Below are 16,479 nucleotides of genomic sequence, written 5' to 3'. Positions count from 1 at the left end.
CCATTTTTATTTTAACCAATTCAACAGCAAGTTGCAGGCGAGAAGTTAGAAAAGGAAATTATTTTCTTCACAAAGTAAATACAATGCTATTCAAGTAGATTGTTTTGTTAAACTAATGATTTTATTGATTATTTGACATAAAACTGTCATGATCCGGATTCCTGCTTGTTTTGTTTTTCTACACACACACACACACACACACGAGCACACCCAGCTGATACTCATTAACACACCTCCTCATTCCCATTCATGCTTTCACTCGCCCTAAACGCCCACAGCCGCTTTCTATAGCAATCAACTCTCACACTGATTCTCTACTCACCTGTTTCTGCTCACTGCTTAATTTGTTTGACTATTTCTAACCACTGTTTCTCTACTCCCCTGTCAGACTGTTGTTGAACGCTGAGCTGTTGCCTTGTCCTTGTGTTACCAATCCAGCGTTGTCTTGTTTCGAGATCCACTGTAAGTCTTGTCCCGGGCTGCGTCTGCTGACGGCAGCCCCCTTAGTTCGAGTCTGGGAAGAATAAAAGACATTTTTCCGCACCTCTGCATCTGGGTCCTCTGTTCTCCACGTAACAAAAACAGTTAAATATAATACAGACAGGGCAGAAAAGCAAAATATATTATCAACACTATTTCGTCATGTAACCTTGAAGTTTCTGAATTTGATTAGTGCACTGTTCTTCGATTCAATTTTTTCTTAAACGTATAATTATATTATTTTATGATTAAATCCATGTGACGTATCTTATCGCGTTGACTGGGCTCTTATTTTGAAGTCGTTTCCTTCACGCTCTCTCGCACGCGCTCCGCGGTGAACGTGCGCGTTCTCGTGGCTGTTGTTGCTGCTGCGCTCGACGGGCTCGACTGCAGTCGGCACTCCCTCGTCACTGCTTCAGCGCAGCCGGTGGAAGTGACTTTCAACTTTGTGGTTTGTCACTTGACATCGTTCTGCTTTAGAAACCTCGCAAGTTGTCTCCGGATATTTACAAGAGGAAACTTCTGAAACTGTCGCGTGGAGATCCATCCTCAGAGGTAAGAGTTAGTCTGCTGTGTGTTTATTTAGATAAATAGTCTGCTGACTACAACACTGCGCAATCCGAATTGAGTCTGGATACTGTTTGTGTATCATTGGTTTTGGATTTCTGAAGGAACTTTACTGGAATACCGCGATGCTTTATAAAGACATTGAAAGAATAAAATACCTTAAATAAACACCGGATTGTTATCGTTGTATTCGGTCATTTCCCGTCGTGGAAAACTAGTTTTAGTCTCCTCAATAACATTAAGCAAACAGTCCAGATCCATTTGATAAAAAAAGAGTGTAGACGGGTTTTTCTAATAAAACTCAGCTAAACAATAAAGACGCAGAATGAACGAAGAAGGGCGCAGCACAGAGGAGCAGCGTGGGAGGAAACGTGTGTTTGTGTTATTAATTACCGTTTTTGACGTTTGTTATTTTGGCAATACATTTACAAAATGTATTCTTTATATTATTTATTGTGTTTTTAGCTTCAATCTTCTGGTAGGATTCATACAGTAGCCTACCAGTCAAAAGTTTAGACACACCTTCTATTTCAAGTGAAGGTGTGTCCAGACTTTTGAATTGTATACAAATATATATAATGGATGATTGGTTGTTTTTATAAAAGCGTACCTTGCTCGCTGCAGAATGTCCAGTAGCTGTTGTTACCATCCACCCCAGCAGCATGAAGTCCTCAAACGTCCTCTTTGATTGTTGCACAGGTATGATGGTGAGCTGCTGTGGTCTAATAACCTCTCAGAAGGAACCAGGTACGAACCTCCATCATTCTTTGTACTTCAAATATAAAAGACATTTCTATTGTCCAATTTCACCCTGCTTTGCACACTATTGGAGGCAGGATGCACTTCTTGGTTTTACAGGTCTTCTGATGCAGCGGAAACATGAAACAGATCAGTAAAGAATAAACCTCAACAACGTAGGAAAGCATGTTGTGTTCACTGTGTTTCCATCTGCTGCTCGCTCAGTTCCTCTGAAGAGCGTGGAGGTGGAGCTGGAGGTGAAGGACCACGTGGCTACTGTGGTCTCCACTCTGAACTACCACAACCAGGAAGACAAACCACTGGAGGCTGTCTTTGTCTTCCCCCTGCCTGGAGATGCTGCCGTCTGTCATTTCAGCGCCACTGTTGGACAGACGGAGATAGTGGCGGAGGTGAAGGAGAAACAGCGGGTGAGCTGCACAGCAACGACCTTCTCTCAAAGGAGCTGTGAAACGCAGCCAGTGTTTCACTCGTGCTTTCTGTGTTTCAGGCCCGTGAGGAGTACGACGACGCTCTGAGCTCCGGTCAGCAGGCCTTCCTGTTGGAGGAGAGCGAGCAGAGTCCAGATGTATTCTCTCTGAGTGTGGGCAGTCTGCCTCCAGGAGAGAGCGCCTCCATCAGGCTGGAGTACGTCACTGAGCTGGCTGTGCAGGCCGATGAAGGGCTGAGGTTCCTACTGCCCGCTGTGCTCAACCCTCGCTACCAACCTCAGGGTAGGAAAAGCAGCCAGCAGCTTCTTCAGGAGCCCTCAAGCTTCAACTTGGAGCACAACACCTGTACACGTCAATGGCCTCTTGTTGTCTTGGGCTTCATATCTGAACGTTTTTACCTCATTGACAGGGAGCGTTGGTAGTGAAGGGTCCAACGTCCAGGTGACCTCTGTTCCAGCCTCTCTAGTGCCCTACACTCTGTCTTTCTCTGCCCGAGTGTCCTCTCCTCGTCCCGTCTCCAAAGTAGAGTCCAGCTCTCCCCTGGACCCTGTGCAGTACCTCAACACAGAGCAAACCCAGGCCACGGTAGGTAGAGTCCTGCTGATGAATGTTTCCATCACGGAGAAGAAGAGATGTATTGGTAATGACTTGTGATGTTTGTCTGGTGAACTGCAGGTCAAGTTGGCTGCAGGACACAAGTTTGACAGAGATGTTCAACTGCTGATTTATTACAAAGACGCCCACCAGCCCTCTGCGGTGGTGGAGGCAGGACAGGCCTCTTCCCAGCCTGGTGAGTTTACATTTAAACTGATACATGTAGTATGGAGTTTTAATGTGTTGGGATGAGTAATAAAAAGACAGATGCATGATCATTTCCTCTGTGTTCAGGCTCTCTGATGGGTGATTCAGTAGTGATGCTGAGCCTGTACCCAGAGTTCCCTCAGGCTGTGATGTCCTCAGTGGCTTCATCTGGAGAGTTTGTCTTCTTATTGGATCGATCTGGCAGTATGCATGGACAGCGTATAAAGAATGCCAGGGTACTAATTATGTCTTATTCCTCTCATGAACACATTTATAGTGTCTGTCTCTCACAAAGTGACCTTCACCTTATTCTCCTCCCTTAAGGACACTCTGCTGCTCCTGTTGAAGAGCCTGCCGCTCGGCTGCTATTTCAACATCTACAGTTTCGGGTCCAGCTTTGAACACATCTTCCCGTGAGTCACTTAGTCCAACAAAAGTGTGATTTATGACCAGTGGTGGCTGGTGGATTTTCTTTTTTTTGGTAAGGACAGACAATCAGTTTCAGCAAACATCCCAGAATGATTCAATACTACATTCTATTCAGAATATAACTACCATAATCGTAACTATTATAAATATCATATAATAAATATATTATATTTAAGGATAAATGTATTTATATCGAATCCTAAACCTTGTGTGTTGAGAAAACACCCAATCATTGTGTTGAGGAAAGACGTCACACAATGAATTATTTTGGATAAAATGTCCCTGTTTTCACCCATGTCCTGGTTGTGTGTCCTCGCCGCCGTCCTGTGTGCGTCGCAGCTGCGTAGCGATGTTAACTTTAATAAGGCGACGTTGTGCGTGAATATATGGCGTTAGCATGTAGCTAACTAGCTAGCTAAACATCCCGGTGTAGCATCTCTACAGAAGCTTCATATCTGCGGCTTCCCTTTCACGCCGGTCCGTTGTCTGATTGTGAGGTCAGGCTGATCTGGGTCCAGCTGTTTTACCTATACTTTCTCCGGCAAAGTTCAGAGTTTGGGTCTTCTTGGAAGGACACTGCCGGTGGTCGCTCTTGTTATGTTGTTAGACGGCGTCGGAGACTCGCCCTGATGAGAGCGCAGCGTAGGGCGGCGAAGGGCGGTGAAGGGCGAGCCCAAATCTCAATGAATTTTAGGACGCTGAAATTATAATGTCACTCATAAACTTTATCAGTGATTGGCTAACTGCTTTTAGACCCGCTGCCTTTGGGACACGGCTTGAGCCCAGCGGAGACAGGAAAAGCATACATTTATACAAATATCTTGATTTACAAACATGATTCAAGTATATAATCCACATTTCAAAATCACAAAAATACAAATATTGACTATTTGTAAATTGTATTTTCATAATAATAAACAACAAAAATTAAAAAAAAAATCATTTTTTTCTTCGTTGCTCACGGTGGGGCCACGCCCGCTGTCCTCTATGGACCAGCCGCCACTGTTTATAACTATTTTATAATACGGGTAGATGAAATCCAGCGTTCTGATTGGTTGACAGTGAGTCACGGGGTTCGTTTTTGGGCGATAATGTACAGTTGCTCTTCACATTGACCTGCGCGTTCCATTTCACTGCACACTCAAAGTAACAGGTTAGATCTTTTGTTAGATTTTCATTTAGCTGACGCTTTTATCTAAAGCGACTTACAATAAGTGCATTCAACCACAAGGGTACAAACTCAGAAGAACAAGAAACAAGAAAGTGCAATTTCCTCAAATAAGCCAATTTACAATTTGCTATGGATGAGTGACGTTACAAGTACAATTTAAGTGCTACAATTTGTTAGTCTTTTAGTCGAGGTAGTGTCTGAAAAGGTGTGTCTTTAGTTTGCGGCTGAAGATGTGAAGGTTCTCTGCGGTCCTGATGTCTTCAGAGAGCTCGTTCCACCATTTCGGAGCAAGGACAGCAAAGAGTCGTGATCTAGTCGAGTGTTTTGCTCTCAGTGAGAGAGGAACGAGCAGTTTAGCAGATGCAGAGCAGAGAGTGCGGGTCGGGATGTAGGGTTTCACCATGTCCTGGATGTAAGCTGGATCCGATCCATTCACAGCATGGCACGTGAGCACCAATGTTTTGAACTGGATGCGGGCAGCCACCGGTAGCCAGTGAAGAGAGCGGAGGACTTGAGTAGTGTGGGAGAATTTCGGAAGGTTAAAGACCAGTCGAGCTGCTGTATTCTGGATGAGCTGCAGAGGTGGAATGGCAGTAGCAGGGAGACCTGCCAGGAGCGAGTTGCAGTAGTCCAGGCGTGAGATGACAAGAGCCTGAATCAGTACCCGGGCAGCCTTCTGAGTGAGAAGAGGACGTATTCTCCTGATGTTGTAGAGCGTTTATCTACAGGATCCTGTCGTCGCAGTGATGTTGGGAGTCAGGGAGAGTTGGCTGTCGAGTGTCACGCCGAGGTTCCTAGCGGTTAAAGTGGTTCAGTCTTGTCGGGGTGGATTTTCGGTGGTGGGCGGACATCCACTGAGAGATGTCAGTCAGACAGGCAGAGATCCGTGCCGCCACCTGGGTGTCCGAGGGAGGGAAGGAGAGAATTAGTTGTGTGTCATTGGCATAGCTGTGGTAGGAGAAGCCATGCAAGCGAATGACAGCTCTGAGAGAGTTGGTGTAGAGCGAGAAGAGGAGGGGACCCAGGACGGAACCCTGAGGAACTCTCGTAGTAAGAGGACAAGGTTCCGACACAGATCCTCTCCAGGTTACCCGGTAGGTGCGGCCGTCGAGGTAGGACGAGAGAAGGGAGAGAGCAGAGCCTGAGACACCAAGTTCCTGAAGGGAGGAAATAAGGATCTGGTTGTTGACTGTGTCAAATGCAGCAGAGAGGTCCAGAAGGATGAGGACAGAGGAGAGAGAGACGGCTCACTGTTTGGTGTCTACAACTATTTTGTGCTGAATGGCAGCTATTTACGTACTATTTCTAATTTTGCTGAGAACTGTATTATAAAAGCAACAAGGTACTTGAGGCAGTACTTTAGCTGCTTATTTAGCTAGCTTATTGCTTAAATCACCACAGTGTAACCACTGACTATTGTTAATGTCAAAGCTTTGAAATGTCCTCCCCCAATAATTGATAATGAATTAATCCTATAATAAAGGCATGCTTATGTTTAAGGGTTGTAGATCATTTGTATGCTGTAAAGTTTGTGTGTTTCTGGCTGCAGTAAGAGTGAAGAGTACAACCAGAAGACCATGGAAGAGGCTCTGAAGAAAGTGGAAGAGATGGAGGCTAATCTGGGAGGAACTGAGATCCTTGAGCCACTTAAACACATTTACAGACAGCCCTCCATTCCCAGTCAACCTCGACAAGTAACACACACACACACACACACACACACACACTAAAACAGCAATGAAACACGTCTCTTTGAGAAATATGTTTGGTTGACTCAACGCATGCTGTGTGTTTTTCCCATTGTTGCTGTGTGAACTCTCCTCATCAGCTATTTGTCTTTACTGACGGAGAGGTGGGGAACACAAAAGAAGTCATAAATCTGGTGAAGCAGAATTCAGCCTCCCACAGGTTAAACAACAAGAAAATCAACACAATTGCTAAAATAAGTCCCATGTTTAGGTGCTGGGTGTGTAAAAACCAGCCCACTGTCTTGTAGGTGTTTCTCCTTTGGGATCGGGGAAGGGGCCAGTTCTGCTCTCATCAACGGGTTGGCCAAAGAAGGAGGAGGCCACGCTCAGTTCATCACAGGGGCCGACAGGATGCAGCCCAAAGTAACACACCGCTGCCTTCATGTCAATGGAAAATCAAATCCTCACCAAAACATGATTACTTAAATGGTTCTTACTCACCAGGTGATGCAGTCGCTGCGGTTCGCTCTGCAACCGTCCGTGGTGGACGTCTCAGTCAAGTGGGATCTGCCGAGCGGAGTCTCTGTCACCGCTCTCTCTCCACCGATCGCAGCAGTTTTCCAGGGTCAAAGGTCACTGGTTTACGCCCAGTTCACTGGACAGGTAGGAGCAACACCATCTTATAGTGGAACTACTCTCTCGTTTGATTTGTGGTGGTTTGTGACACTGATGTCTCCTCAGAGTTCGGAGGCGTCAGAGGGCTGTGTGACGGTAGCCTACAGCCTGGCAGGTCATCCCTCTCAGACCCAGCTCCACTTCAGTCTCAAACCTGCAAAGGACTCTGGGTAAAGCAGCACAATTATGCATTGGGTCCTGTCCTTAGAAATGTTGAGTTCGTTTTCATTATTGAGATCAAATCAAAGGACTGAGGAAAGAGGAGCTCTTTGACTTTAGCGAGGAGTGAGAACCAAGGAACTGTCCGTTAAGAGAGTATTGTACTGATCAGTGCTGTAGTGGTAAAATTAGAGGTGGGTAAACTCTGAATTTTGTGATCATACAGACCTCGACGCGAAGCAACGCAACACAAAGTGTCGCGACTCTGTAAGGCTGTCCTGGTTATATTGCATTATGTTATCAGTAAAAGTCATATACAATCAATGACAATAAATAAATGTGTTAGTAGTTTGTAGTTTATTAAATTTAAGAAAACAGTAAAGTATGTCAACACAACAAGACAATTGCAGATTAAGAACTATCTACATATGGAGTCTCCTTTTTACAGTAGTGCCCAGAGGGCCTCCTTGTCCTCCACGTCCTTGCACAGAGGAGCCATGAACCCCAGAGCGTTCTGGGGTTCATGGCTCCTCTGTGCTTCTCCTCTCTCTATTGGACCTGGTGTTTCTCCTCTCCCTGTGCTCTCTGCATCATTGGCTGTCTTCTCACTGCCTGAAAAAATATGTTGAATTTAAGAGTTAACCAGTTAAGCAGCCTGTCAATTACACTGACAACATAAGTTAAAGGAACACTCATGTACTACCTATGTCATCATAAATAGCCTATACAGCATGTTTTTTTTTCACATTGAGAACTGACTTGTTTTCTAATCTACGCGTCACCAGGCGTTTTTCTTGTCCTTTTACCGTGCACGACCAGCGAACACAGAGCGCGCGACTACTACCCCCCTCCCCCCCACGTTGGTCTTTCCGCCCGCAACGACTACTACACCCCCCCCGTCGGACCTTCTCGACCGGTCCGCAAAATATTGTCTGTCATGAAACCGGTCCGTGAGGTAAGAAAGGTTGGTGACCACTGGGCTGATCCACAACGTGTATGTTTACACACCTCCTGGATCCTGATTGGTGTCGCTGCTGCAGCCGCAAGGCACTGATTGGATGCTCACAGACTGTAATACAGCGCAGATGAACATGATTCAGACTACGGCGTTTATATGTTCAACAATAGCAAACGTAGTCTTAGCTGTTTTAAAATTACACCAAGTTTATTTCGGATTATTCCAACGGAAGAATACAAGGCGCAGGGAACTTTGAGGTGCGTAAACACCACATAGAGGTGCGTAAACGCTATTTATAGGTGCGTAAACGGCGTTGACGTGCGTTTACCCTCCACTACAGCCCTGGCACTGATGCATTAAAGGTCTGCTCAGTGGCTGACACCCACAATGTGCAGAGCGGCCTCGAATGTAATCATTTAGTCAAGAATTCCTGTAGAATCTCTTTGTTCTTTTTACTTCTGGACGTACATGAACCCTAAAAGAAATAATTAGTATGTGCATTATAATTTTGTACATCTGTGTTTTGTCTCTGCAGACTAACGGTCCACAGGTTGGCCGCTCGGACCGTGATCCGCTCTCTGGAGATGGAGGTGAGAGAACCTGGAGGACAGGAAGACGCAGGAGGGAAGAAGAAGGTGGTGGAGCTCAGCGTCCAATCAGGAGTGAGCAGTGTCTTCACCGCCTTCATTGCCGTCAACAAATCCAACAGCGAAGCTATTCAAGGACCTCTGCTGCGCAGAAGGATTCCAACACCCAGTGAGTCACTTCCATTGAAATATAACAGAAATACAGCTGACCATGAATGAAAATGTATGTAATCTTAACAATTTCTTTTTTTTATCTCAAAGTGATGAGGGGCTGCATGGTTGGTATTAAGATTTCTTCGATGAGAAGTAAGTAAAACCTCACTTAATCTAAGTAAACCTCAACAAATCTGAATTGGAGAGAAACTTTTGAGATATTTTAGCTATTTGAACTTCTTGGTAGTCACATAATGTCCCAATCCAGTAATTATGTCTATATTTTTGGCTTGGTTCTTAACTTGGCTCATGTCTTCACCTCACGCTGTGTTTTTATGATCTCAAAGTGCCTCTGATGTGTTGTGATATGGCGCAGCTTCCTCAGATGTCTCCTAGTAATTGTATTTCTATAAATAGACTAAATGGATGTAAACAAAACTGCATCGTCTTAAATGTTCAATCCGGCAGATTACTTATGTTACCCTTGTAACATCCTGACCACTTTATCTTCATCTTTTTAACTTCAAAGAGTAATATCAACATTTATCAATAACGATAATAAGTCACAAAGGGATTATCGGTAATAATATATAAGAAAGTGTCATCTCTTTTAAGTCAGTAGTAATGGAGATGGCGGCTTAAAGTCACCTACCTCGGCGATGACACTGTCTGGTTGGCTCAAGGAAAAGTGTGCTGGCCGTAAGTACTATTTTCCTGGACCACATCATACTGGTGTCACAATAACAGTGTTTACTGGGGGATCAATACAAACAATCACTTCCAGGGAATTTTGTTATTAAACCAAAAATGGCCAAAGACATTTTTTACGTGACCATGGACTGTAATTCAGACAAGAGATACAAAGATAGACAACGGCTGGTATCTGCACATTAAAGTAGATCATATTTGTAAATTACCACATTAGATTGTGCCAAAGGCATTTAATGATTAAGTTCCATCCACTAGCTGCACCAGTGTCGCTGTTGGTGATTTAAATTGTCTTTTCTTTGTACTCTGCTTTCTCCAGAAGTGGTTAACACATTGAGAATGTCCCAATTTTACAAATTTAGTTCCTTCGTTGTTATCCTTCCTTGTATAAATATTTACATCAATTTCTTTTTTTCATCCCAAAGTGATGGGGCTTGCCTTTGGTCAAACGTCCTGTTCGATGGATAGTAAGTAAAACCTGTCTTAATGTATGATGAAGTACAACACATCTGGATTGGATACCTATGTATTTCTACACACATTTCTACATGTTTGAGATATTTTGATTCATTTGAACTTCTTGTTGTTATTAATTGTAACAAGGTATTTTTGGTTTAGTTATTAATCAGGAATCAGGAAACATTTATTAGCCAAAATACGTCAAACATACAAGGAATTTGTCTTGGCGGTTAGTGCGCGACAGTAGACAGACAAGACAACAGTGCACAAGTAATAAAGTAGAATGAAATGCTAGTGCAATGGGTTAGTAGAATAAGGCTAAGGCTATGGGTTAGTATAAAACAAGGGAATAAAGGAAGGGAAAAAAGTTTAAAAAATTTAAATATTAAAAAGTTAAAGAAAAATATTAAGCATAAAGTGCACTAACAGACAAGAGACAAAGTGACAAGTGACAAAGTGATGAATTGCAGTTAAAGTGGCATGTGCAGTATGAAGGGGAGTGACCGGTGCAATGTTATAGTCAGGCAGTGGGGGACCGGGCTCTGTTGATGAGCCCGACTGCCGACGGGAAGAAACTGTTCGTGTGGCGGGAGGTCGTAGTCCTGATGGACCTCAGCCTCCTGCCAGATGGAAGGGGCACAAACAGTTTTTGTCCGGGGTGGGAGGGGTCGGCCGCGATCTTTTTAGCTCGCTTCAGAGACCTGGAAGCGAACAAGTAGGGACGGCAGGTTGCAGCCGATCACCCTCTCTGCAGAGCGGATGACCCGCTGAAGCCTGCCCTTGTCCTTGGCTGTGGCTGCAGCGTACCAGACAGTGATGGAGGAGCAGAGGATGGACTCGATGATGGCCGTGTAGAAGTGGACCATCATCGTCTTTGGCAGGTTGAGTTTCTTCAGCTGCCTCAGGAAGAACAACCTCTGCTGAGCCTTCTTGGTGATGGAGCTGATGTTCAGCTCCCACTTGAGGTCCTGGGTGATGATGGAGCCCAGGAAACGGAAGGAATCCACAATAGTGACGGGGGAGTCACACAGGGTGATGGGGGAGGGTGGGGCTTTGTTCCGCCGGAAATCCACAACCATCTCCACTGTCTTTAGAGCGTTGAGCTCCAGGTTGTTCTGGCTGCACCACGACACCAGATGGTCAGACTCCCACCTGTAGGCGGACTCGTCCCCACCAGAGATTAGTCCAATGAGGGTGGTGTCATCCGCAAACTTCAGGAGCTTGACGGACTGGTGACTGGAGGTGCAGCTGTTGGTGTACAGGGAGAAGAGCAGAGGGGAGAGAACGCAGCCTTGGGGGGAACCGGTGCTGATGGTCCGAGAGGCTGAGACATGTTTCCCCAGCTTCACGTGCTGCTTCCTGTCAGACAGGAAGTCTGTGATCCACTTGCAGGTGGAGTCGGGCACGTGCAGCTGGGAGAGTTTGTCCTGCAGCAGGGACGGGATGATAGTGTTGAAAGCAGAGCTGAAGTCCACAAACAGGATCCTGGCGTAGGTTCCTGGGGAGTCCAGATGCTGGAGGATGTAGTGGAGGGCCATGTTGACAGCATCGTCTACAGACCTGTTGGCTCTGTAGGCGAACTGCAGGGGGTCCAGGAGGGGGTCGGTGAGGGACTTCAGGTGGGTCAGGACTAGCCGTTCAAAAGACTTCATGACTACAGAGGTCAGGGCGACGGGCCTGTAGTCATTGAGTCCTGTGATCCTGGGCTTCTTGGGGACAGGGATGATGGTGGAGGCCTTGAAGCAGGCTGGTACGTGGCATGTCTCCAGGGAGGTGTTGAAGATGTCAGTGAACACCGGAGACAGCTGGTCAGCACAATGCTTCAGGGAGTGAGGGGAAACGGAGTCCGGACCGGCTGCCTTACGGGGATTTAGTCTTCTAAAGAGCCGGTTAACGTCTCTCTCCAGAATAGAGAGGGTCGTTGCTGGTGGGGGAAGGGAAGGTGATATAGTTGAAGAGGCGTGAGCACCTGATGGGCTGGGGGAGGGAGGGGAGGGGGACTGCAGCAGGTTGGTGGAGCTGTGGGGGATGGGATCAGGACATTGTCTTTCAAATCTTCAGTAGAACTCATTGAGCTCGTCTGCCAGGCGGAGGTCATTCATGGAGTGGGGGGTTTTTGGCTTGTAGTTGGTGAGGTGTTTGAGGCCTCTCCAGACCGAAGCAGAGTCACTTGCTGAGAACTGTTGTTGGAGTTTCTCAGAGTACAGTCGTTTAGCGTCTCTCACCGCCTTGCTAAACTTGTATTTTGCCTCTGTGTACAAGTCTTTGTCCCCACTCCTAAATGCCTGATCCTTCTGCAGGAGTAGTGTTCTGAGTTCCGCTGTGAACCAGGGTTTGTCGTTGTTGTAACTCACCCTGGTGCATGATGGTACACAGCTGTCCTCACAGAAGCCGATGTAGGAAGTTACAGCCTCTGTGAACTCATCCAGACTGTCATTAGCAGTCCTGAAAACATCCCAGTCTGTGCAGTCAAAGCACGCCCGAAGATCCTCCAGCGCCTCACTGGTCCACTTCTTGAATTCCCTCACCACAGGTTTGCAGAGCTTTAGTTTCTGCCTGTATGCAGGAATCAGATGGACCATGACGTGGTCAGAGTGTCCCAGTGCAGCACGAGGGACGGCGTGATCAGCCCTGCTGACTGTGGTGTAACAGTGATCCAGCGTGTTCTCCTCTCTGGTGGGGCATTTAATAAACTGTCTGTATTTAGGAAGTTCATGGCTGAGATTTCCTTTGTTAAGGTCCCCGAGGACAATAACTAAAGAGTCCGGGTTGGTCCGCTCCACACGCCGTATCTAAGATGTCTTGACCTCCCGCTGTGTTTTTATTATCTCAAAGGGCAGAGGGCAGGTGGTATGCCGGAGCTTCCTCAGATGTCTCCTAGTAAGTATAAATCTAAAAAGATCTGTTTGAATTTGTATAAATATGTATGAATATATATATATATATATATATATATATATATATATATATATATATATATATATATATATATATGTATATATATAATAGACTAAAATTAATTTCAATAGAAGACAACACATTTCTGTGGCACAATTTCTCTGCTTGCTTCTTGCAGCTGCAATGTGATAATGAATGAATGTATGAACAGTAGGAGTTATTTTGGCCCCTGTTCGGGGGTAATTGACATAAGAAAGACGTGATTGTCTAGTGCAGCATGCGATGAAGGCTGCGCTGCGTGTGGCTACACTGTGGCATGTGTGCAATCATTTTAAATGTACTGAACCCTTAAAGGGCCGCACGGTATGGCCAGAAATCCATATCACGGTATTAAAAAAGATTCTGAGGTATTCTGGTATATCACGGTATTGCGGTATTTTCAAGTAAACACATTAATTCATTGACCCCCGAAAAAGACCGGGCCGCCCGCTGACCAAATTGCCCACAACTGGCCGACGAGTTAGCTTGTAACCGGCGAGTTAGCTTGTTAGCGTGTTAGCTTGTTGTGGCTGCAAACTGCAAACAGTTTCGCTAGCAACTGGCCGGGTGAGTTAGCTTGTTAGCTCTTAAGCTAGTTAGGGTGTTAGCTTGTTGTGGCTTTAGGTGTTGCCACCAGAGACTCGGAAGACTTTGCAATAAATCGTTTTCTGATGTAACTTATGTCAGATTTTCCAAAACCCTTCAAACAGACACAGCTCCTCTCTTGGGCACAAGTTGTGTTGGTGCATCTCGGGTCTCCCTCCTTTATGCTCTTTTCCGTGTTTTCACGTAACCAGCAGAGTTAACGTTACCTGTTGTTGTGAGCTGTACCCAGCATGCAGTTCGGCGTTGTAATTTCTTTTAAATGTACAATTATTAGTGTTACAAATTGTTTATGTGTCACTAGCCGTTGTGTCGTGGTGTTTTACCCTGTTTGTTGTCGGTTATTCATTGTTGTTTTAAAGTTATAACCAGGACTCAATCTCAACACACATAACGCAAGTAGCTCCGGCGCTTAGCGCGTTGTTGTTACGTGTCTAAAATAATTTTGCCGCCCGCTTAGGAGCAACATCGCGTGAGGAATTCGTACCGTATGAAAACCATATACCGATAAACCGTCCAGCTCTAAATCCTTCATACATGTACATGGATAGATACGGAGCACGCGGCACGTACTTCTGTTTGGTGGAGTTCTCATGACACTGTACCAGTGTCGCTGTGGATGATTTACATTTTCTTTCCTCTGTAATCTGGTTCCTCCTGAAGTGGTTAACACATTGAGAATGTCCCAATCGTACAATTTGAGTTCCTTCCTTGTTATTACTGTTGTTGCTGTTGTATAACGTTCAACATCTCGGTTTTTCTTTAAGTGATGGACCAAAGTGACACACTTGGTAAGTAGCGTTATTTAGCACACGCCTGCTGACTCTCGTCTTTTGTTTCACTCATGTTCCCCTCTGGGTGAATTGTAATATGCTCGGTGATTTTCTGGCTTTAAATTTAAACTTTTTATTTGTGCTGTCAATAGATTAAGAGAAATTAACTAACTAATCACACATTTTGAAATTCACTAATCTCCATTAGTGGCTATTTTACTAAATCTTACAAGTAATGAGTAATCACTTCAGAAAACGTGTATGTCAGACACTGTTGTTTAATTGTTAATGTTATTTTAAACACAAAACTACACACATTTGATCATCTTGATCAATATTAAATAATATTAACAATTTTAATAATAATAAAACACAATAAAAAACAATTTTAATAATAATGAAACACGTTTAGGTTGACAGTCCTACTTTTTATCATTCAAAACCTTTTATTCATCAAACACTCTGATTAACCAGCAAACCTCATATGGACTTTGTGTTTATAGATACTTAGCAGGTAATGATGACAGATCACATAAAATAACATTATTATTATTGGGTCAGTGTTTTAGAGCTTTGCATGTCATATTTTAGTTGAATAATTCCCTCATATGTCGTTCCTCTAATATACGTACTTCTACACATCAGTATCAAATAGGAAAAGAACAATAGAAATTACTAAACCAAATTGATCACTCTCAGTACAATAAGCCAGAGGGATGTTTATATTTTCACTCTGATCTCTTCCTCAGAAAGCTGTCGGCCCAAACAGCCCCCCAGAGACCCTTTGCTGCAGCTGGTCTCCCTGCAGAAGGCGTCTGGCTGCTGGTTGCTGGATCCACATCTGGCTGCTGCACTGGGGAAGACCAGCGAGGAGGTGGAGAAGCCCAAGCCTGCATCGGTGGGTTGCTGTCAATGACAATAACGTTGGTTGATAATGGGACTGTTCAATGTTGCCCTTGGTGCTGAATCCTCTGTTCTCTTTAACTTTGTTTTCCCCGTTGGGTTCTATTCCATTTTGCATTGTTTGTTTTGTTGTATTAGGTCAAGCAGGACGTGTGGGCCACCATTCTGGCTCTGATCTGGCTTCATGGTTTCAAGATGGATGCTCAGGAGGAGTGGGAGCTTCTGGCTATGAAGGCTGTGTCCTGGCTGCGAGCTCAGAAAGGTAAAAAGCACTAAATGAATGTGAGGATGCCAAAACTGAGTGACTTCTGGAATTGGTAGGAGGCAGCCAAGCAAGACTTTGTCCTGATATCATAAGGGTTTATATTTGTAAAAAAGAAGGTTCCTGGTTCACGTACCATTAAACAAATGTACAAAGAAGACAAGTAAACCTAATCAGTTAACCTTAACAAGAGTATGGTAAGTACCCAAAACACAGACTAACATGGGGACAAAGGTGAGTTGTCACCCACTTTATCACAATGAAGTATTGATTTTCTGTTTTTAACAGGGACTCTTTATCCACAGTCTGCTGATGACGTGTTCTGTGTTTTCTTTTCTGCAGCATCATTGGTGACAGAGTGTGTGGAAGCAGGAAATGCTCTGTTGGGTTGCAACGTGCAGAAAGACGCCGTGGGGCTCTGAGGTGTTCATTGAAGGAGCTTCTCCTGCAGGATTGGTCCCCTCTGGTACATCAAAGCAGATTCACTCCATCGTGTACTTAAAATCAATGAATCCATTTTAGGTCAACTAGTGTGTAGAACAACTTTAAATTAAACTCAATTTTGAAAAACAATGTTCTTTGGTGGCTTTATTTCAGTCTTCACCGTTCTGATTCATTGTGCAGTACAAACTTTGTGACATCAAGTGTAGAAAGATATATCCTTAATAACTACTGGGTCTGAGGGGTGTTCATGCTTTAAAACAAACCTTTTACTTGAGTTGATATCTTGCTCTTGTCCAACACTAATCGGTTATTTTATACAGTGAACAAATTGCAGGTGTGTGGCTGTGAGTTGTTTGGGTTGTTGTGGCGCAGGTGTAGAGAGGGCGCGCTGGGAACCATGAGGTTGGTGGTTTGAGTCCCGGCTACCCCATGTCTCAGGTCGAAGTGTCCCTAAGCAAGACACCTATCCCCTAATAGCTCCCTGGTTAAAATGTAAAATGCCATGGGCTAAAAATGTAATGGAAGTCACTTTGGA

The 16,479-nt window shown here is 44.7% G+C and overlaps 1 protein-coding gene across 3 annotated transcripts; it reads left to right on the top strand.

Moving 5' to 3' along the window:
• Positions 1-806: 806 nt before the first annotated feature.
• Positions 807-16,073, top strand: LOC120826823 (von Willebrand factor A domain-containing protein 5A). 3 transcript variants are annotated; one of them, XM_078108030.1, is made up of 22 exons: positions 807-1,035; positions 1,747-1,794; positions 2,011-2,213; positions 2,294-2,516; positions 2,644-2,819; positions 2,910-3,024; positions 3,123-3,271; positions 3,360-3,448; positions 6,185-6,329; positions 6,464-6,543; positions 6,632-6,746; positions 6,828-6,986; positions 7,065-7,168; positions 8,651-8,871; positions 8,964-9,008; positions 9,471-9,554; positions 9,989-10,030; positions 12,858-12,902; positions 14,330-14,353; positions 15,085-15,233; positions 15,377-15,500; positions 15,843-16,073. In XM_078108030.1, the coding sequence occupies exons 2-22, from the start codon at positions 1,749-1,751 to the stop codon at positions 15,920-15,922; spliced, it is 2,418 nt and encodes an 805-aa protein (XP_077964156.1). In that variant the 5' UTR covers positions 807-1,035; positions 1,747-1,748; the 3' UTR covers positions 15,923-16,073. The 3 variants fall into 3 exon arrangements, with proteins under 3 accessions (XP_077964156.1, XP_077964164.1, XP_077964167.1); XM_078108038.1 differs by lacking the exon at positions 8,964-9,008; XM_078108041.1 differs by lacking the exon at positions 12,858-12,902.
• Positions 16,074-16,479: the final 406 nt, after the last annotated feature.

Source organism: Gasterosteus aculeatus, chromosome 1, assembly GCF_964276395.1.
Source record: "Gasterosteus aculeatus chromosome 1, fGasAcu3.hap1.1, whole genome shotgun sequence".
Lineage (NCBI taxonomy): Eukaryota > Metazoa > Chordata > Actinopteri > Perciformes > Gasterosteidae > Gasterosteus > Gasterosteus aculeatus.
The sequence above is the reverse complement of the archived record's forward strand: the minus strand, read 5'-3'. Positions and strand labels throughout refer to the sequence as shown.